At 40.9% G+C, this 20,418-nt stretch overlaps 3 protein-coding genes and 1 non-coding gene across 4 annotated transcripts in view; 2 read left to right on the forward strand and 2 right to left on the reverse strand.

The window, feature by feature from the left end:
• The first annotated feature begins 350 nt into the window (after positions 1 to 350).
• Positions 351 to 7,750, forward strand: arl8 (ADP-ribosylation factor-like 8). Its single transcript, XM_005950006.3, has 6 exons — positions 351 to 899; positions 2,838 to 2,898; positions 2,989 to 3,136; positions 4,630 to 4,713; positions 4,859 to 5,010; positions 6,310 to 7,750. The coding sequence occupies exons 1-6, from the start codon at positions 854 to 856 to the stop codon at positions 6,356 to 6,358; spliced, it is 540 nt and encodes a 179-aa protein (XP_005950068.1). The 5' UTR covers positions 351 to 853; the 3' UTR covers positions 6,359 to 7,750.
• A 39-nt stretch (positions 7,751 to 7,789) lies between these two features.
• Positions 7,790 to 15,367, reverse strand: maf1b (MAF1 homolog, negative regulator of RNA polymerase III b). The gene is made up of 8 exons (XM_005950005.3): positions 14,812 to 15,367; positions 14,119 to 14,207; positions 11,430 to 11,561; positions 11,142 to 11,304; positions 10,933 to 11,054; positions 10,728 to 10,847; positions 8,933 to 9,025; positions 7,790 to 8,822 (listed from the first exon to the last, which is right to left on the reverse strand). Exons 2-8 carry the CDS (start codon positions 14,199 to 14,201, stop codon positions 8,798 to 8,800), a joined length of 738 nt encoding a protein of 245 aa, XP_005950067.1. The 5' UTR covers positions 14,202 to 14,207; positions 14,812 to 15,367; the 3' UTR covers positions 7,790 to 8,797.
• A 1,403-nt stretch (positions 15,368 to 16,770) lies between these two features.
• Positions 16,771 to 16,843, forward strand: trnar-ccg. Its single transcript has one exon. It is a non-coding gene; the product is annotated as a tRNA-Arg (tRNA).
• A 107-nt stretch (positions 16,844 to 16,950) lies between these two features.
• The window catches only part of zfand1 (zinc finger, AN1-type domain 1), a 4,908-nt gene continuing 1,440 nt past the window's right edge, over positions 16,951 to 20,418 (reverse strand). The window contains exons 3-8 of the mRNA XM_005950008.3: positions 19,256 to 19,295; positions 19,010 to 19,137; positions 18,769 to 18,860; positions 18,501 to 18,619; positions 18,209 to 18,364; positions 16,951 to 17,192 (exon numbers count right to left, since the gene is read on the reverse strand). Of these exons, the coding sequence (XP_005950070.1) occupies positions 17,016 to 17,192; positions 18,209 to 18,364; positions 18,501 to 18,619; positions 18,769 to 18,860; positions 19,010 to 19,137; positions 19,256 to 19,295 (712 nt within the window). The 3' untranslated portion in view covers positions 16,951 to 17,015. The remainder of the gene's footprint in view (positions 17,193 to 18,208; positions 18,365 to 18,500; positions 18,620 to 18,768; positions 18,861 to 19,009; positions 19,138 to 19,255; positions 19,296 to 20,418) is intronic.

Raw genomic sequence — 20,418 nt, forward strand, 5'->3', positions numbered from 1 at the left:
CAATAAATAAATAAACAATTATAAATAATAAAAAAATAAAGTTTATTTGCATGTTTTGCATGTGTGTGTGTGCATGTGTACGTGTGTGTGTGTGCATAAATCTTTGTCTTTTTTGTTGTGTTTAAACAGTAAAGCAAGTTATAAAATAATATATCCATCAAAGTTGCATAAAAATGTATTTATAAAAACATAACAAGTAAAAACTTTATCAAAATAGTAAAACATTTAAAATCATGACATTTAAACATAAAACTTTTTGTTTTAAATGTTGGCTAAACTCCTTTTCCTTAGGAATTTTATAGTTATAGGCAATATAATTTAGAAGCAAATAAAGGTGGAACCGAAGTGTTAGCGGCTTGGCTTCATTGATAAGAACTATTCCTAAAAAAAGAAGAAGAAGAAGCAGAAACTGGAGATTTAAAAGACAAACATGCCACGATGCGTAAACGTCACCACGTAACCGGAAGATAACTGAGCAGTCGGGATTGCTTTTTTCACCGGACAACTGGCAGCTAACGGGCAGAAGAAGAGAGGAGTAGATACTCACGGGGACTACACAGCTGCTCTGTACACACAGGGATTATTTGTACTTCTTGTGGGGGCTTTAGGCTTTACTTACACCTACACCATAATAACGCATCCCGGTATTGTTTTAGATCTGGTTTTAGCTTCATGGCTTAGATGTTTTAGATGGAGTTCGCATTGAAAAGGTCGCTGAGGTGTTTTGTAGACCAGAGCTCTTTGAGCTAGTGTTAGCTAGAAGCAGCCAGCCGCGGACTGCACGGTGCGGACCACAGAGTGGAGAAAGTCGCTCTATCCACAGAGGGACGGACATCGGCATTTATCCCTAACAATGGGCCTCATACTCGCCAAACTGTGGAGCTTCTTTTGTAACCAAGGTGGGTGTCGGTTTTTGCAGCTCACTTATCTCCCGCCGGCTTCTCAACCGGGGATAAGGCGAACTGTTAGCCCGTTAGCATGAAGAGGGCAGCTGAGGTGCCACAATAGCATATGGCAGAATTATCTCCCCACACATCTATTTTATTTATTTATTTTTACTTAAGCACTGCCATCTGAACTGTCTTTGTTTATCTTGTAAACCAGGGTACTACTCTCCACCCGCATGACGCCACCCAACATCGTAACTGTTAATCTGTTTATCAACCGATATAATTACCTTAAGAACCTACAGGAGTATGTTCACAGTGTTGTCAATCAGCTTTGGCTCACTGTCCAGGACACGTCGCCCTTACATAACTTTTCCTTGACTTTCTGGAAAGCTGTTTACTGTAAATATAATTATTCAGTTGTGGCTCCAAGTGTCCACTTAAAACAATGGAACTAGTCTAACTAGTATTTTGCTGCCGTTTATGATAGGTTACCAAGCTGGATAACCAGCATTATCGTGTAATTTCGAGTTTTAAACTATGGAGGACAGAATTTGAGAAAAAATACAATTCAACCCAAAAAATATATATTAAACAGACAAAAGGTTTACTCCTTTCCTCATCACTTGCATCTTGGAACAGTAAAGAAATGTATACATGTCGAAAGAAGTACCAAAATAAGCTCTCGGGTAATAAGAATATCTAAACAAATTTCAAATTATTGATTTTTAGGTAGTTTTGGTCCTCTGTATTAAAGTATTCAATGTGGGTTTGCCAAATGTCCTCCAATGCAGTGTCAAGTATTCATTAACTGTACAGCTTCAACTTTCTGTTTTTTTTTCCCCCTTACTGTAAGTGAGTGTTATTTTTCTTAATAATGAGGAATAGGAAGTGTAAATCATTAATGAAGGATGTGGTTATATTTACAGATAGAATTTGTATTTTCTGTTTGATTCCAGTCATCATTTGTCATCTGATAGGGAATTATTTTTTGTGCTCTTTAGCATGTGTTATATTGCTTACTTACTGCCTGGCCCTAAGAATGGCAAATACCTACTTTCATTGTTACCCAATTCTGGATTAAACTATTCCCAGTGTCAAGTTTTACTTACTTAAGGAGACTGCTGTGTGGTTTGTGTGAAATTGTTGGGACTCAGACTAGGAGTTGAATCTATGTCATCATCACCATGTAATTGTATTACTAGAGATGTGGTTGGAGACACAAGAAGTGATTCTTCTTGGTGTATGAATCCCTTTGTGTTATTTTTGCCGAATTTTAATTCTTTAGTGCATTCTAGGAATAAATGTTTCCTTTCTCTGGACATCATATGCGTATTTTTCCCTGTGTGGTGACATCTATTTGAATTTTTGTTGATAGTTAAACTCTAAAAAAAACAAAACCAAGAAAGCCAAACCAAAACCTCTTTGGTGGGTGCCAACATTTTTATTTATTTATTTTTTAATATATGCAGGAAAAACCGCAAGCAATATACATGTAAAACGTTTGGAAAGCCAATGTAGTTCATCAAAACCCTCAGAGCTGCGATGCCCTTTGGCCAGACTTCCTTCCTTCCTCTCAGCCGGAGGCCTCGCAAGGGCAAGAAGTTAAAACACTGGCCTGAAATATTTTAGTATCTACATGTTCCTCCAATTCTGCATTTAGCCCACCATGTTTGCCTGTCTCACACCAGCCTCAAACCCTCATTGTTGTTCTATGTTCTAGCTTGTTATATGAATGAGAGGAGTTTAGTGTAGGTCTAGGGTTGTTTGTTTATTTGGGAAAAGTAGGTCAGGAAGACATGAGGTAGGAAGTAAGTTTTTGAGGTTTTTATTTTTTTGGTGTGATTGCTTTTTGTGAGCTTGATCCGGTTTTTGTTTCAAACTGTATACTTTCAAATTAATTTCTGAGTTGTTGTTTTTTTGTTTTTTTGTTTTTTTTTTGTTTTCCAGAGCACAAGGTGATCATTGTGGGACTAGATAATGCAGGGAAAACCACTATCCTCTACCAATTGTAAGTACTTTTTTCAGTTTGAACCTTCCTTCCTGAATGCTTTTAAAGTTGGAAAAACACAAACCCACTTTGCATTTCTGTTTTATTCAGTCTAATGAACGAGGTGGTCCATACTTCTCCCACCATCGGAAGCAATGTGGAAGAAATAGTGGTGAAGAACACCCACTTTTTAATGTGGGACATAGGTGGGCAGGAGTCTCTCAGATCCTCCTGGAACACCTACTACTCCAATACAGAGGTGAGAAACACCTTGCAGAGTCTTTCACACTCGACAGTAGCCATGTATTGTCGAGCACAGTTTTCTCCCTGAGCACAGCAGCTGGTGTTTGCTCGGAGCACAGACGGCAGCATAGGCCGCCCAAGTCAAAGGTCACCCTATTCACAAAGGAGCCGGTCTGAGAAGCAAAGGGGTCAGCTGCCACAGTAAAAAGACAAACAGCAGAGGCAGATGTGTATGAGAACTTAAAGACCGCTCTTTACAATATTCACTAAAGGTTTATATCCATTTTGGCTGCTTCATGATTTGAATACAAAGCTCAATTCCTCATTGTTCCCTATGCTTTCTGTGGGAGCATTCCATTATCCTAAAATGTCTCCTCACATATTCACTTGCATCTCTCTCTCTCCCTCTCTCTCATATCCTCTTTGTGATGTGTTAGAGATCCAAAAAAAGACGTGTGAGCGTGGAGGAAGTAAAGCTGTCAAAGCTTCAGCTCCTCCCCTGATGGCAAACTTTGTTCTTTATGTGGAGGTGCAGCATTAATACATCATGTCGCCTGATATAAGACGTGATTATACACCTGGGTGTCCTTGCTCTAAGCTGCTCCAGAATCCAACCTTTCCCTCATTCCTCAAGGTGGATCAAGGTGATGATGATGGCTGATTCGGAGCAGTTCCTAGGTTGTGGGAGAAGCGAGAGTTGGCATAATGTAAACCACCCCATGTCGGGGTTTCTGGGAATTCTAAGAGGCAGTATTCAGCATTTTTATTGACTGCTTTTATTGGGAATATATTAACGGTCAGTTATTGATTTTTTTTTTTTAAACCTCAGACTGCTAGTAAATTAATTAATTAGGAGCTGTTAATGAAATAATGTATTTGTTAGTAAACTCAGTATATTTTTTGGAAAAAAAACTTCAAATCTAAGAACCTGCTTTTCACTTTCACATTAATATAACGTGAATATTGATAGGTTTAAAAAAGTAATTGAAATATGTGAATTCCAGGAATTAAGGATGCAAAAAGGAAACCCTATGAGATTAATTATGTGACTGATTATTATGGAAAGGTGAGTTAAACTACTGTAACATTCAGGTGTGTTTGTATCAAACAGTGGCTAAACTGATGCTGTAGACTTTACTGCAGCTCTGCAGTTACTGGAGTAGCTTGTATTTATATTTTGATTGTAAAGTCAAGTGGTCACATAACAGTTTGTGCTCCAAGTCACTTTCGTGTTGAATAACGTGTTGGTCTGTGTCATCTTCTGGTGGTCGTTGCCTTAGTTTTGATGGTGTGTCTCACATCTCTTCCAAATTAACATGCCTTTGGCATTTTGTCATACAGAGACAATTTTTCTTATTCAAGAGGGGATATTTGCATAGCACTCACCACTTCCCATTGTGAGGGTTTCAGCCTCGGAAATGCCCACCCGCTGTGTTGCATTTTGTTGCTGTGCCTTTTGAAAAGAGGTCACTTAGCATGGACTTTTTTTTTTCTTTTTTTTTTCCCCAGTTCATCATTCTGGTGGTGGACAGCACAGACCGAGAGAGGCTGGCTATCTCTAAAGAGGAGCTCTACAGGATGCTGGCCCATGAGGTAACACACTCAACTCTTCCTAGTATGACCATATATGACGATAACGCAGGACGATGGCCAGGCTTTTCCTCCACCAGCATTGTTTAGAGTTTGTGGTTCAAAAAGTGGCAGCGACTAAGGTTGTGCTTTCATTGTTCTCCCTCAGGACCTGCGGAAAGCAGCTGTGTTGATATTCGCCAATAAGCAGGATATGAAGGACTGTATGTCTGCAGCAGAGATCTCTAAATACCTCACCCTGAGCTCCATCAAAGACCACCCCTGGCACATACAGTCCTGCTGTGCACTTACGGGAGAGGGGTAAGAGAGATCTGCTCATTCTTCACAAGCAGGAAATACAGAGTGACAGGGTGTGCAGACTTTTAATTAATGTAGGGGTTAGATGATGAAATCTCACCCTCATCCAGTTGCAAACCAGATCTCAATTAATACACAGATGTTTCTAACTGATCTTATTAGTTTTTTAAAATGAAAGCGGTGAGCAATAAAAGAAAACGGGGAATGTAGATGTTTTTTGTCTCTGTTGTTCTATCTGTAATTGTTTTCTGAGAGACGGATGTGGCCCAAACAAGCAGAAACTGCAGCTCTCCATACAAACCTTAGATGAAGTGTTTTTATCTTCGTTTTCTCCTTTAACAGATTTAACCCGGCACCTAAAAGCTACTGCTCCAGGATTTTTGTTTTTTGTTTTTTTATCGCTAGGCTGTTTTATTTGTTCTTCTTGTTTTTTGGGGGTTTTTTTTGTTTGTTTGCTTGTTTGTTTTTTATGTTTATTGGAACAAACTGAAACTCTATATTATGTTCAGACAACTTTTCAACAAGCTTTGGTGCTGCAGTATAGTGACACCAACACCACATACTTATGAGGACATTTATCCAGTAAAATTAGTGTTAAGTTGTCCTGCAGGGCTGTGAGGCTTGTGAGCCACCAGATGTCACTGCATCTGCTTACTTTAAGTCCTGAGGCCTCAGGAGGCTTTGTGCAGCCATCAGTGGCAGAGTTCTGCTTTAAAAATAAATATGACCCACTGCTGTTTGTGTATAAGGGTAAAAACAGGCACACATTAAGTGCAGTAAGACAACAGGGGGAGTTAGTGAGAACATAAATATCCAACACAAAAACAACACAGGGTGTTTCCAGCTGTGTGAAAGTGTCTGACATGAACGATTTTCTGCTTTGTGAAACATGAAGGACAACTCTGCAATGTATCCAATTTGGCTTCTCTTAAAGTTACCTGAAGTTGTCTAAAGCTGTGAAAACAGATGGGTATCTTTGACTCTTCCAAATTAGGAGTGCTCTACAGGAGTACATGGTATAAAAGAGGGATGCAGCTTTGAGGTCTGAAAAGTGAAACCCCTGCTGAAGAATTTTAAACCTGCATGTCACATTCACTTTCAAAAACGGTCACAACAGCTGAAACTCTCAACTCAAAGTTTCATAACAGAGCTGCACAAACCAGAGTGTGACATCATGGCAGCTACACCCATCTTTTATTCAGTCTGTGGCTTTGGGCCACATGGTCCATCGTGGGTTCTCATTACATTTGAAGGCATTGAAAAAGTTCTGCTGATTCTCATCTTTGATTTCCTGTTTTTCAGGTTATGTCAAGGCCTTGAATGGATGACCTCCAGAGCCGGACTCAGATAGCCCATTCCTTTGCCGTTAATGGCCTGACTACCTTCAGCACCGCTGGGATGGAACAGCATTATTTTTTTTATTTTATTTTTTATTTTAGGACAAATTTGGAGAGGAGTGTTGGCACGCTGTCACAATGGAGCCAGTCCTTCTCCTGAACAGAGACCAGGAATAACAGAGACCAGCTTAAGGAGCAAGTATTTTGGAGTACGGCACCAGACTATCATCATTGACATGACATACTTCTCATCATATCATGTTACATTATATCGTATCATAAACCCCACGAGGATGTCCATACATGGTGCAGCTGTCCTTTTTTGCCATACAAGTTCATCTATGTTGGGACCCAAAGGGATTACAAGCAGTGTTGTTAAAGGAATGGTTCCAAGCTGTTACTGTACAATAATGTTCTCATGGTCAACACTTTTATTTTGGGGGGAGTGGGGGTTTATCTGTTATGTATAATTTCTGTTTCATAAGCTACACCATTGGTATTTCTCACACTACAACCTGATGGTGCCGTATTAAAATGTGGTAAAGTATGAAATCCTATTTTTTAACGACCTTGAGCCTGTACTTGTATATTGTTGAGCCAAATGGTGTTGACGCACTACAAATTTTCCCTTCTCTAGCCTCTGGAAAATGAACCCTGCAGCATTATTTCAGTACACAGCTCAGTTTTAATAACAGTATTTCAAACTGCAACATTTTTTTCCTAAACGATGCATTATGGTCTTTGTTTAAATTTTGCTTATAGACCTGTTTTGTATTAACACACGGTCACTGATGTTGCAAACCCCGCCCCCCGCCAATAAGCTTTTTGTTTTTAACAGCCTTTCTGGCATCTCAGTCCTCTTAAATAAACCTTCAAAGAGGTGCCACGTTTATATGAAGTCATTACTCATGAACCACTTGGCTATGAGGAATAGCAGAGATATGGTCCTAATGTAATTTTGGCTGTTTAGGTACAAGTTGATCCTCCGCCTTAACCAACCTGTTCTGGGCATCTTGGAGGACCGTGCAGTTCAATCTGAGAGTCTCCCTGTGATTTTGACCTTTAATTCCCTGAACTTGCTAATGGATCTATGCACGTGTCACTTTTAAACCTTGTATTCCTTTTACAAGTTCTGCAAGTGGCCAAAAAAAAAAAAAAAAAGGTGATGAGGTGCTTGAATCTTGACTGCAAACCATCCTGGTCTGAGAGTGCCTCCGAGATGTTCTGGTGCAAGGTCTTTTTACACAAACAGGAAGGGGATGAAGCGTGCGGCCACCAGACACTGCAGCACCAAGGTTTACAGCTTTTACCTTAAACTCAAAGCAAGGGAACTGATCATATACTGTGTGGTGATGTCTGTACTGTATCAGCTTTATTTCCAATAAAGGTTTGTTTTAAACTTTCAATTATTTCAGAGTCAAAATAACTTTCATTAGGTCGCTGCGTTTCAAAGACAAACACCAATTTATTCACATCTTTAATATATTTGCTGATCAAACGAAGCACAGGGCAGTCGATAAAAGACTCACAACTCCTAAGTACTTTTCAGGAACACGAAGAGCTCATCTAAAAAGAATTTTCTGCGGCATGTTTTTTCTACTATACATTCACTTTTCAATGAAGTCTTTGCACTGGGGTAATGAGCAAAGAAAAACACTGTCAACACATTCAGGAATGAACAGGGATTAATTGGAGACAATTAAAAAATAAAATTTAGACAACACAGTGAACCTATCTGATAAAAGCTGATATGTTTTCTAAGCTGCAACTCAGACGCCAGGAGTATAATTCTCCTTGGCCGTGGAGATTTAAAGAATACAGTCAGTAATAAATGCAACATTTTTAGATTTCAAGAGTTCTCACAGTAACGTCACTGTCACACGTAAAAAGCAACAACAGATGAGGAAACAGAGCTCTCAGCTTATCAGTCAGTCAGGCAGCCTCGGCTGGATTTTTGTGTGTGTGTGTGTCCTGTCTTAAACGGACCCAGCTCTGTTTTTGTCCTCGTCAGTTTTCAATTATGCTGGTGTTTCTGGACTCCTCTCTGTGACATCATCTGCAAGAAACTTGCTTTTAGTCTTTTTGAGCCACTTGTCCACAACAAGACCTCCTCTTTCTTAAGTGTCCGTGAAGTGGTCTCTTTGGAAATGTGGCAGAAGGGGAGAAGTCCATATGTGGCTGTATGGGCTCAGAGCTCAGGATCCCGGAAAACAAAAAACAAAATACTGGAAAATGAAATTAAAGAGTTTTATGCTGACACAGGAGTATTTAACTAAAAACAATACAAATAAAACCCTGCCACAACACAAAGTTTACCACCGGCAAGAGAAGGCATCAAACATGCATTAGTCTGAAGGTGGAAAATGGCTTTGGACAAGGCAGCAAATAAATGGCGAGGAAGAGGCGGGGGGGATGGACACTGGAGAAGCCTGGACACTCTTTGGCTGAGGCGGTTACACACACAGAGCTCTGGGGCAGCTGGGAGAAGAGAAAAAGAATTTAAGTGACACATTTATTTATAGAAAAAACAAGTACTGCACAGCACATATTACAGTAAAGGAAACCCGGCGTTCAATAAGCAGTCTCACCTGTCCTCAGTGAAGCCATCCATTTCCTCTTCATCGTCCAGCTCCATGTCCAGCTCATTGTCGAGGCTGCCGCGGCCATAACCGCTCAGGACGCTGCAGAAAGATTATCACGATCAGACCCCCTTGTGTCACTATGTGTGCATTCAACCTGGGATACTTTAACTGGAACAAGTTACGTTGGGTGAGTGCTGAGTGTTTGTATATGTGTGCATGAGGGTGGGAATGCATGTTTGTGTCTGTGTGTGCCTGTTTGTCTGTGTCTATATGTCAGGTCGGGTCTTAGACTCCACCTCTCTGGGAACTCCCAGGCCTATCTCCCCTCACCACACTCCCTGCCGGTGACTGATGCCCTCAGGGCGTGATTGGTGGTTCTTGGTGTCCGGGGCTGGGCGCTCAGGTATGTACCAGCTCACTCCCGGTGGCTACCTGGCGGGGCCTGGCGCCTGTTGCTCGGTCAGGCCTCCTCCGGGGTGCGGGGGGCCCTCGGGCCTCCGGCCTCTGGGCCTCGGTTCACTCTGGCACAGCTGGCTGCCGGCAGAGCCGGCGGGCACGCCGGTGCAGCCCCCTCTAGCTTCTGCTCGGTGGCTACTGGGTGACGCCTCGTCTGGGGATCCTCAGCCCTTCCCATGAGGGTGGCACGGATGCCCCTCTGGTGGTCCTCCTTGGGCTCTCGCACTCTGGGGCCTGGATCTCCTCCATGCCTGCTTCATGCCCTGGGGGACGGGGCTATGGCTCTCTACATCCTCTTGCAGACCATTACATGTGGAAACCATTTGAATACAAGCGCGCTGATCCACACAGGTGTGCACACGGGTGTTCACTGCTCGTAGACTTAAATTACACCTTTCTTGGCTGCTACTTCAAAGCACATTGTGCGCTGTCTGTCCTGCGTGCTGCACAACAACATTGAATATTTAGTATTTACTGCTGTTTACACTTAGCTAGATTAATGCGATGGTGTTGTGTTTAGTATGTTGCTTTGGGTTTTTTTTTGCTTGTTTTCTATTCTTTTTCTCTCAACAGGTGATCCAGGAGATCCCCCCCCCCCTTCTCACTGTCCCTCTCCCCTTCTGTTTTTCCCTTTTCTCTCCTCTTTCTCCCTTTCCTATCCCTCACTCATGTCTGTCCCATCTGTAACAGCTGAAAACAAAATAAATAATAAAAACAAAGGTCGATCAAATGGACCAATACGGCAATGCCACGATGATCCATTTGGCAAAAATAAATCCATTGGGTATCCTTGTTGGTCTTCAGACAACAATTCTGACGGCTAAAGAACCAAATGGGACGGGCAAAAAACAAAAAACAAAAAACAAAAACAAAACTGGAACAAGTGGAGGGATTTGACTGTTGCCTAATAATGAATTTGGCTTGGTCTGGCTGTACAAAGGCTTGGCAAACTATTTTTGCATTTTACTTTTATTTCCTCTTTTCTGCTTGATTGATGAGACCAACAGTCAGATGTACTGCGACTCTACAGTTTTGTGCTGCAGAGTGGAAACAGCCATCCTGTTGCTCTGTAGATCTGATATGCGTGTGCTCCAACCAGAACGTGAAGCAGGTGGAAACCTGGTTCATCGGTGCTACACTAAGCTCAAGAAGGCCACCTGTCGGCAGCTGCAGCACGAGACTGTGTAGCTTGAGAATGTCCAAAGGACGGAGGAGGTTTGAAACTTACTAATGTTGTCATTTCATAATTGATTTGGCTGCACACACACACACAAATCTGTGGGAAACACGATGTGCGAGTTGTTAAAAGTCTGTAGAGGTGAGCAGTAGGCTTATAGCTGCTGACCTGACGGAGCGACATGTGAAGAATACAATCCTCTTCAGTTTCTTGTTGTAGAAGAAGTAGTTGAAGGACCAGAGACTCCCCTCTTCACCAAAAGGGTCCGAGTCCAGATCTGGGTTGTAGCTAAAAAAAAGATATTCAAGCTTAAAACAGATTTATTCCACACCACATGGTTCGCTCTGCAGCGTTAACTGATCTCAGCACCTACCTGTAAATGTCACAGCCCTGCAGGTTGATCTCCTGGTCGATAGCGTTCCACAGCTCGGGTCCCAAACAGTTAAACTCTTCTCCCACTGCTGAGAACAGACTGCTGTTCACTGCGTTAGCCACCTGGACAGAAAAAGAAAAGCAATCTTTGAAGCAAATTGTTTTTTCTCATTGCACAGAACAAGTTTCGCTTCAGAACGGCATCCTGACCCAGTTGAGGCTGGGCTCTCGGCTGAACTCGTGAGCTCGCGCGGCGCTGAAGTCATAGTCCGGCCTGAAGGACTCGTTGAGTGTGGTGATGAGATAGAAAAGAGTCTTCCTGCAACACTTGTCGCTCAGAGGGTTTTCTCCGTCCTCGCTGCTTTTCCCCAGCCTGCACAGAAATGAACATCATGGTTTTTGTTCTTTGTTTTAAAAAAAAAAAAAAAAACAAAAAACAAAGAAAGTATTCAATTTCTTCATCTTCCAAACATGCTGAACCTGGCCTGCAGTACTCACTGTGAAGGGCTGGTGGCGCTGGTGGACTGAGGAGGGGAGAGGGCCTCCAGGACATGCGGCTCCCCCTCCTGGCAGAACTGCTTGAACATGTGTTTATCGTCTCCTGCCATCTTGCAGGAGTAGCTCTCGATCCTGCGGGGCAGAAAGAGGCGAAAAACATTTAAGAGCTGGACGATGTAAACATGACGATGGGAGGGTGCGGCCGAATCACTGGAAACTATTTTAATATCCCAGCAGGATTAAACACATGATTGCATAACAGATGGGCCACTCCAGGACATTTTGATGAAATTCATTTTAACCCGCCCCCCCTGAAATTAAATTAATGAACACAAACAAATGTTGTTCCAAGAAACCTTTGATAAAGACTTTCTTTACATAGAGAAATTACTGGCACCCAACCAAAAAGGGTTTAACCAGAGCCAAATCAAAATCAGTAGTGTAATGACAGAAAGCTTTATTGATCTGTTTCATTCATCTGTGTGCAATATGTTCTGGATCTGTTCATCAAAAAGCCAAAACAACCTGAAAACTCTGATTTCTATCAAATGTGTTCTCCATGATCACCGCCTTTAATGCCAAATACACAAACACCTTTTCTGAAATGGGAAGGACTCAGTTTTTTTGTGGTTGTCGTTTCATTAAACTGCAATGTAGGTACATTTGTTTTAGGATAGTTGGGAATTAATAACTATCAACACATAACTTAACTCTAAATATCTACAAGCTATTACACGTTCAACAAGACAGCCTGTTCCTTTCACCGGAGCCATATCTGCAGGAGTGCCTGACAAGTCGTGGCTAACATTTCCTGCGTGCTCTTTCATGTTTCTAGGTCACATGCTGCTGAGATATATGAGAGCAGAGCAGCAGACTGCTGTGCAGTTGTTTATTTTGCACCCTCTCACCAAGAGGTTATACAAGAGCAAAGGTTGTGTCACTTGCAGGATACACTTGAGTGCTAAGACCCTCGCCAAGGCTGACAAGGCTAATTATAGGGACCTCATGGTGGAAATAACTGCCCTGGTCTCACTCACACACTCACAACTAAACTTAAAACTAGGCATAAAGAAACATTTCAGTTCACTGAAATAAAAACCAACTCAAAGCAAATAAGCACACTTTGAAAACGTAGCTGAATCTCACCTGAATTCAAGTAAAAACTCATGAAAAAAACAAACCCATTATTACGCCAGTAGAGACCAGAGGTATAACAGTTAAAGAGATCATCCTGATGCGTTGATCTTTGTGCGAATGTTATCCCACCTCAGATAGAAAACACTAAAATCAAGCGCTTTCTATTAATGTGTGTGTAAATAGGTGAATTTCACATCTTGTATAGAGCACTTTGAGTGCTCAGAGTAGAAAAGAGTAAAGACATATATGCATTTCATTATTACTGTATTACCAATTCAGGCCTACTTATTTACTGCCTTACTTTCCTGTTTTCAGTAGGAAACAATCTTCACACAGAACACCAGCTGCCTTCTTTCAGGTAATTTATGCACCCTCTGAATAAATTGACTACGGTTTTATTTTTATTTTTTTTGCCTGCATGAAAATACCATAATCCGCGCTGGAAGCCTGTTCAGTTAATTCTCAGCTAAAGTCTGCTATGATGAGCTGTCTCCAAATCCACTAAGCAGCCTTTGCAGCTGCTTCACCAGCACAGTCCTGATACTATGTAGTGTATGTGTGCATGTATACATCTGCTAAAAAACACTTCACAACAGTCTCAGAAATAACCACAGCGCGCTGTGAGAGGACACCGTGATCTGCGTCACGAGGTCACAACCACCGCCCACACACCCCAGAAAGACAGAACAGCAGACAGAGCTGCATAACTCCACACACAGCCCACTGCTCTTTATGTAACCACACTGTCACCGTATCCTCGGGCCCCGCTGGAGGCTTTGCATAATCGACAACACACCGATATATCTTACAGTTTCCCAAGCTGTCAGTTATAAATTAACCTTCACTGCAGGCTCTGAGTTTAGGCCGTCTGAGGTAAAGAGTTACCATGATGTTGCATAACACCCAGGTGGCTGTTTGCTCTACTACCCCGCTTATGAGGAGTGTACATGAACTGTGAGCCAGCCGCACCTCTCGCACCATCTACCACTCATTTTCATGCCATCAGTGGTAGATCTCTCCTGTATGAGGAAAACTTTTGCTTACACTGCAAGCCTGCAAAGTTTATTGGTTCAACTTTAGAAGTGCAACCTCGTAAAACCTGCACAGAAGAATTTGTTACTCATCTTGTGAAATAAACTCTGCATGCATCACAATCAGGTGAGCTAAGGTAGCACGTCTTAAATATGCAGAAACTACAAGTACTGCAACTGAAGTTTGTGTGGCATTCAAGTGCAGCAGAAAGACCTTAAAAAAAATCCAGTTAATACCCAAAACGTTCCCAAGGGACCAGTCACCTGTCTGAAATGTTGCCTACATGTCCACAAACAGACCCTGTGCCATTTTTTTAACCCGTGAGTCACCAGCACACCTAACCCAAATCATGTTTACTTACACCACTTACACCACCTGGTGCATTTTTAATACTGAGGACTTTATAGTTTATGCATTTTTTATATCCTCTGAATTCCTACATTCTTTGGTCGCATCTACTCATTTCACTGATCATTCTAAATGGGGGAGAAAAAAAAAAAAGTAGAAATGAAAGTCTTACCTGCCAAGTATGCGGGACTCCCCTGTTTCAACACACAGCCGGGAGCTGAGAGCTTCAAAGCTGGAGTTTTCCAACAGCTTCATTGTAGTCTGCAAGACCCATAAAGATAAACATACACATGCTGTTTAGCTTGCATTCACAACAGGTCTCTTAAGGAAACGATAATTATTATTATTATTATTATATATTTTATTTTCAACTTTAATTTATATATTTTATCTTATTCTTCCCAGTTAAATTTACCCTTCATTCTAATTTGTGTTGTACAGTTATTTCATTTTTAACCTTAATTTATATTTTATTCCTTCCTAGTTAAATTTACCCTTTTTAAATTTTTCATATTTATTTCCTATCTTATTCATAGCCTTTCCTTTTTTGTTTTCTTTAGGTCACGAGCAGTTGTCCAAGAATTTCACTACATATCGTACTGTGTATGACTGTGTACGTGACAAATAAAATTTGAATTTAACTTTGAGTTAACATGCCTGCACAGTGCCCGCCTTATAAAGTCATTACACAGCGAGTTACAAATCAGCGACAAGCAGATAAACAATGGTGTTATTTAGCAGAGAGGGGGTTGCAGCGCCCCTAGAGGACAACTTGCAGATCAAAACAGAAGCAGCTGCCCCTCCCCCACTCTGCTCTACATTTAGTTGACAAGCAGTCTTCCTGGTTCCCATATAAATCACTTACCAGGCAGTATTTTTCGACACTGGCCGAAAACAGACGGTCCAAAATCGAGCAGTGAGCTGTCTCGGTAGATACTTGCCCCTCTGTGACCAGCAGGGTGCTGAAGATAACCGAACCGCGCTCTGTGGGTGACCAGCTAACGGTAGCTAAGTTAGCTTACTGACAATTGCACTCCTGTCTTCACAGAACAGCCTTTAGTTCGCACTCGAGCTTAAGCATCTTACACAAACACTCGGTCGAGAATGAGTTATTCTGAGGCTTTTTAAGTTTATAGAAAAGCTGCTCTTGCCGATTAAGTGCGATGAGATTACATCCAAAGACTCTTGGCGTCCGTCGGAGTCTGTCTGCAGCGGCATCCCTTCCGACCTAATTTACAAAGCGACCGTTATTAGCGAGATCAAGCCGCCTTTTTCAGAGCGACTCGATCAGAAAAGCAGCAACGAGCTACCTAACGTCGTGAAAATATATATAATCTGGTTACGGTTGCTACAAATCGTCGCCTATCGCAAAGACATCTATTCTCATCAAAACAACGGACTCTACTGTACTGGTAAAACCCAGCCCCCTTTCTTTTATACACCTTGCTAAAGGAACCCGCCCACGCTTGTTTGTGGTCCCTTGTCATTGGCTGAAATAATCCATCAATATAAATATGACTAATAAGATTGGCCAGTGCTATATCGGGGGGTGGGCTCCCCAGGTTACTGTGTATTTAGAAACTAAACTTGTTTTGTGTTGTTTGTTTTATAGACCTTTCTTCTCTTCCGTTAATCGAAGCAGTCAATTAACACCTTAAAATACTCAAGTATTATACATATATCAAATATAAATAATTATTCATCCATATGTTACTCTGAACATCACACAGAAAAAGTCACTTTTATTTTGTACTACTTTCATTCTGCATACTCCAGAGTTTCTATAGTATATTTGTGGTTTCATCAGCTATTAAAAAAAGGATGAGTACTTTCGTTTAGCACTAAGCAGTGAACATCATCTCAATCCTGCTATCTCACGTACACGTGCTACCTGTTTATAATTACATTTAAGATCCCCCCCCCCCCTACTCCACCCTCCGTGCTACAAAGCAAAAAAAGATGATTTGACATTTGAGGGTGTTGTCATCAAGGCCCCTTAGCTCTAGAAAAAACTGGCTTTGGTGATAAGGCAGTAACCACCTCTTTTAAAGCCTTTTAGACTTGGTTTTATGTATTTTATGCTGTCTATTACATGTTGTTTAATTTGCCGTATCTATATTTAATGGGATTTTTAAAACAAAATATATATCATAGATTTCATAGCACTGTTTTAAAAGTGATGAAAATGGCTGACAAACTGGTCCAGTGGCCTAATGGACAAGGCCTCAACCTCCAGAGCTGGGGCTTGAGGGTTCAAGTCCCACCTGGGTCACTTGTAAGGTAGCTGCAATTAAAGTGTGATAACTGTGGTTGTGAAGTCTACAACAGTTCTGGATAAGTTTAAGTTAATGACCAGCTAAATCTATGGTGCTGCTACTTCTTACATCATTTAATGTGTTTCCATTCCCACAAAAACAGTTTAAGTTGCATACTGTGACAAAGGCTCATTTAAGCCTAAATATCACTGAAGATAAAACCACTGAGCGTTTGGGTACTGGGAAAACAAGTTCTGTTTCTGTTTGATAGTTCTTACATACAATAGTAACTTCAGGGGCTCATAGCCTGCTAGAGTCCCACAAACTGAATGCTGAGCAAAGAGAATGTCTAGGTGGAAAACCCTACTAACGAAGAGTGAGAGTCTGGATATTTGATATATGTGACTTAAAAAATTAAAGACACAAGAATATTGAGGCCAGTGATTGTGTGAATGACACACACACTTAGCTGCTTGTTCTTGTTTTAACTTCTGCTTCTCAGAACAGTAAGTTTAAGTGCCTTAAAAATACAGCATTGTTTTAAAAGTGATGAAGCTGTCAAACAAAAGGGCCCAGTGGCCTAATGGATAAGGCATCAGCCTCCGGAGCTGGGGATTGTGGGTTCAAGTCCCACCTGGGTCGTCTTTACTTCTATTTACCACAGCATCATTATAGAGATGGTGTACTTGATTAACTGCACAACTCCATAATGCTCTCTTTTCAGCTTGAAAGTAAAACCCAAAGCAACATTTATAAAATAGCAATTTATTTGCATAAATACAAACTGCACACAGAAATTATTCACAGTGTCTGGTCAGTTCTGTGTGATATAGTCAGAAATATCATTCAGGCCTGTGCACTCATTGTCCAGATACTCCAGAATGACATTTCCCCCATTATACAGAGGAGTTTCTGGGTGAGCCAACAGAGAGAGCAGGGTGTCATCCATCTGAAAAGCCTCGCCTGTCTGAGGATGACATAACCGCAGCTTCTGCAATTAAAGAGAAGAGGATACTGTTAAGAGATGTGCACGATGCTACACAGCTTTGTCTAGATATAAAACTGTAACTGTGGTGGGTACAATGTCCAACAACTCAATGCGTTTAGGCACGCAGACCTGGTGAATCTATACCATGAAGAATTAAAGCAGCTCTGAAAGCAAAAGCGTGTGTGTGAGAGAAAAAACAAACAGTGATAGGTTTAGCAAATAAGGCAAGACGGGAATGCTGCAGAAAATCGTTAATATTTAGGTAATATATTTATTTTCCCCACTCAGCGTGCTCTTATGTTGCTGTCTATTCCCAACAGTCTAATGAAGGGGACTATGAAATCTATTTATCAAAGTGACATTAATTTCAGTGATTTAATATTTTGAGTGATAAATGGCTTACAAACAGACCAATCAATTTTCTAATGTGGCTTCTATTACACACAATTCCAGGACAAACATTTATTTGCTGTATCATCAGCTAAATTCCTGGGATGGTATGAAAAATAAATTGCCTGTCACCACGCAGCACATTTTGGGCTACTGTAGCTTTACTGCAGGGCTTGCTTAAGTAGTGTTACTAAGGTATGGTCGAACGGGTTTCATAATGTATTCCTTCTCACTTAGAGAATAGTAAAAAGTTATGCTCTAATGTGTGTATACACAAACAGCACTTGCCTATAGACACCTTACAGTATTAACGCAACAAATACCAAAGCATTTGTTGCTACAGTAACCTACGGTGGTAAAAAGACAGCCACCATTGTTCATTCAGTGGTGCTAGTTTCAGTCATTGTGCAAAGGCACTGTTTATAAGTTTGGGGAAGCCTGCAGTCAGCTGAGACTGAATGAGTCACTTGGATGAGTGTTGAAATGTTTCTCCCACTGAAACGCTACGTCCAGATGAACAGAATCAACCTTTTGGGATGTTGTGGCACAGACAACGCCGACTTTAAGCTCAACATACTTCACTAACCCATCGATATTGCTATTTGTAGTACACCCCTCTGCTCTCTTACCTTAGCTGTCAGCACGTTATTGTTGTTCTTGAGGCCAGCCAAAGAGGCTGCATAATCCACCACTTTCCCCACGCTCCATTTGGAACAGAAGAACATGGGCTTGCTGGAGTCTTTAAATTCTTTAGGAAGATACACCTGAAAGTAGGTTCTCTCTGTCTAGAAAGTAAAAATAAAAGAAATTGAATAATGGCAGGTGGATGACAAGAGATGTTTAACATGCAGTAATGTATACACAAGAAACTGAGCAGACAGTAAAGTGTCAAAATAAAAGTATCGACAGTTGGGATTTTACCTGCGGCAGCCCCTTGTCCCCTGCAGCATGCAACTTCAGCTTCATCAGTGCCACCTTTGCTGCGGTTGCACTGTTCTTTGCTCCTCTGCGCCCTTTACTTTTGGATCCATCTTTTGACTCTGAGCGGCCACCAGGCACAAAGGAAAACAAAATCCAGGTTAACAGGTCAAAGGGAACAGGCACACAAGAGTGAAGGCAGTTGTTTAATACTGATCCCATGTGGACAAAAGAGGAATGACAGAAGAAACTCCGGACTACATTAACTAACCTACAATCTTCTGCACCAGCTCTTTGGTGGCTTGCATTCGAGGCTTTTGGACTTCCAGCTTCTCACACTTGTGATCATCTTGATGTCGGTGGCTATAAAGACAAAACAGTCAGTTTATTAGTTCTGAATTAATAAAAAAATATGCGATCGGAGGTTTAAACTTTTTCTGCCATGAACAAGGATCAGAAAATGCTCAAGAGCCACCGCCTTATTAAAAAGTTCATTAAAGTTGGTAACCTACGCCAAACAGAAATGTTTTTCACACTGCGGACATATAACTGGTAACAATTCTTTTCCCTTGCAGTCTTCAAATGAGCACGGATAACTTGTAGTTCCACCCGCTGTCCCGGATTCCCTTTTTACTGACTCCTAAAAAGAAAAGAAAGATAGAGTGAAGAAAGGCTTCAGCCATAAAGAGAAATGTATTTGTTGTCCTGATAATATTAGAGAAAGACATTAAGCTAATTTATTTAACAGCTCAGGATACCTTTGAACATGAGTGTCCATCTTTGCTTCTGTGCTCGAGACTGAAAGGGACAAAAATGTGTTTATCTGAGGTGAAAATGAACAATTCTCACCTGAATTATCTTAACCAGATAACTTCAGATATAAGAGTTTTCCGTACTACGAAGCTGGTTATGTTTTTACCAGAGTTTATTGTCATGGTAACCTATGTTAAGAACCTAATCTGCTCTGCAGCAGGTTATATTCCAGATAAGAGAACAACAGGTATGAACTTTCCCTGAAAAATAGCGTCACCAATCTTGGAAAAATCCCTCTGACATGAGTGCGCAGACAGTAGGAGGGTCTAAAGTTTTTCAATAGCGTCTAATATCTTTTTGTTTCCTTGTATTCTTAGTACCAACTTTATTCCTTGTTTTTTTTTTCTCCTTTTGGCTGCAAACAATTTTACAACAATTTTATTGGTCTATAAAAATTAATATATGATCTTAAAACAGGACACCTTTTTGTACTCCTGGACCTTTTATTGAGTTTGCAACTAGACTAAGCTGACCTTTGAATTCTAATTTTATATTTAATCTTTACTCTTTACTCAGCCCATCAAACACTACCAAGGCTGCAGCTAAGAGAATAAAAACTAAAATTGTCCTTTAAGCATTAACTTAATGAAATACCCAATTATAATTCACCTGATTCTCCTGTGTCTTAATGGAAGAGTTGTTATAATGAGTCTGGTCACACAGCATTTTAACCAAGTTTACTTTCCTGGATTTAAATAGACAAAACTGTATTAAAATTGTAGCTCTTCTCCCATCTTACTGACCAAAGTGCACATTTTAAATACTGTACTCAACAGTAATTCTCCTCTCACACCGACTGTAGGTGTGTAGATGTTTTTATAATTTCCCATGTATATAGAGTCAACTTCCTTTATAAAATCACCTGTTCTACTGAGCATATTTGCATTGTAAAGATCATCTGACCAGTTACGTTTCAGAGGAAACCCTGGGTTACCAGAGCAAATGATAACCAGCTTTGTGTGACCTCTTTACCTGACTATCAATGTTAAGGTGAGTGAATCCAGATAATGCTAAAATACCCTGGGTATTCTGACCTCACTCAGAGGCCTCTGGGGTGTTTTTATAAGTATTTCTTATTTATGTATCTTTATAGACAGAAGACTATTTC

This window comes from Haplochromis burtoni, unplaced genomic scaffold, assembly GCF_018398535.1.
Source record: "Haplochromis burtoni strain Fernald_Lab_line unplaced genomic scaffold, NCSU_Asbu1 Contig_705, whole genome shotgun sequence".
Classification (NCBI taxonomy): Eukaryota; Metazoa; Chordata; class Actinopteri; order Cichliformes; family Cichlidae; genus Haplochromis; species Haplochromis burtoni.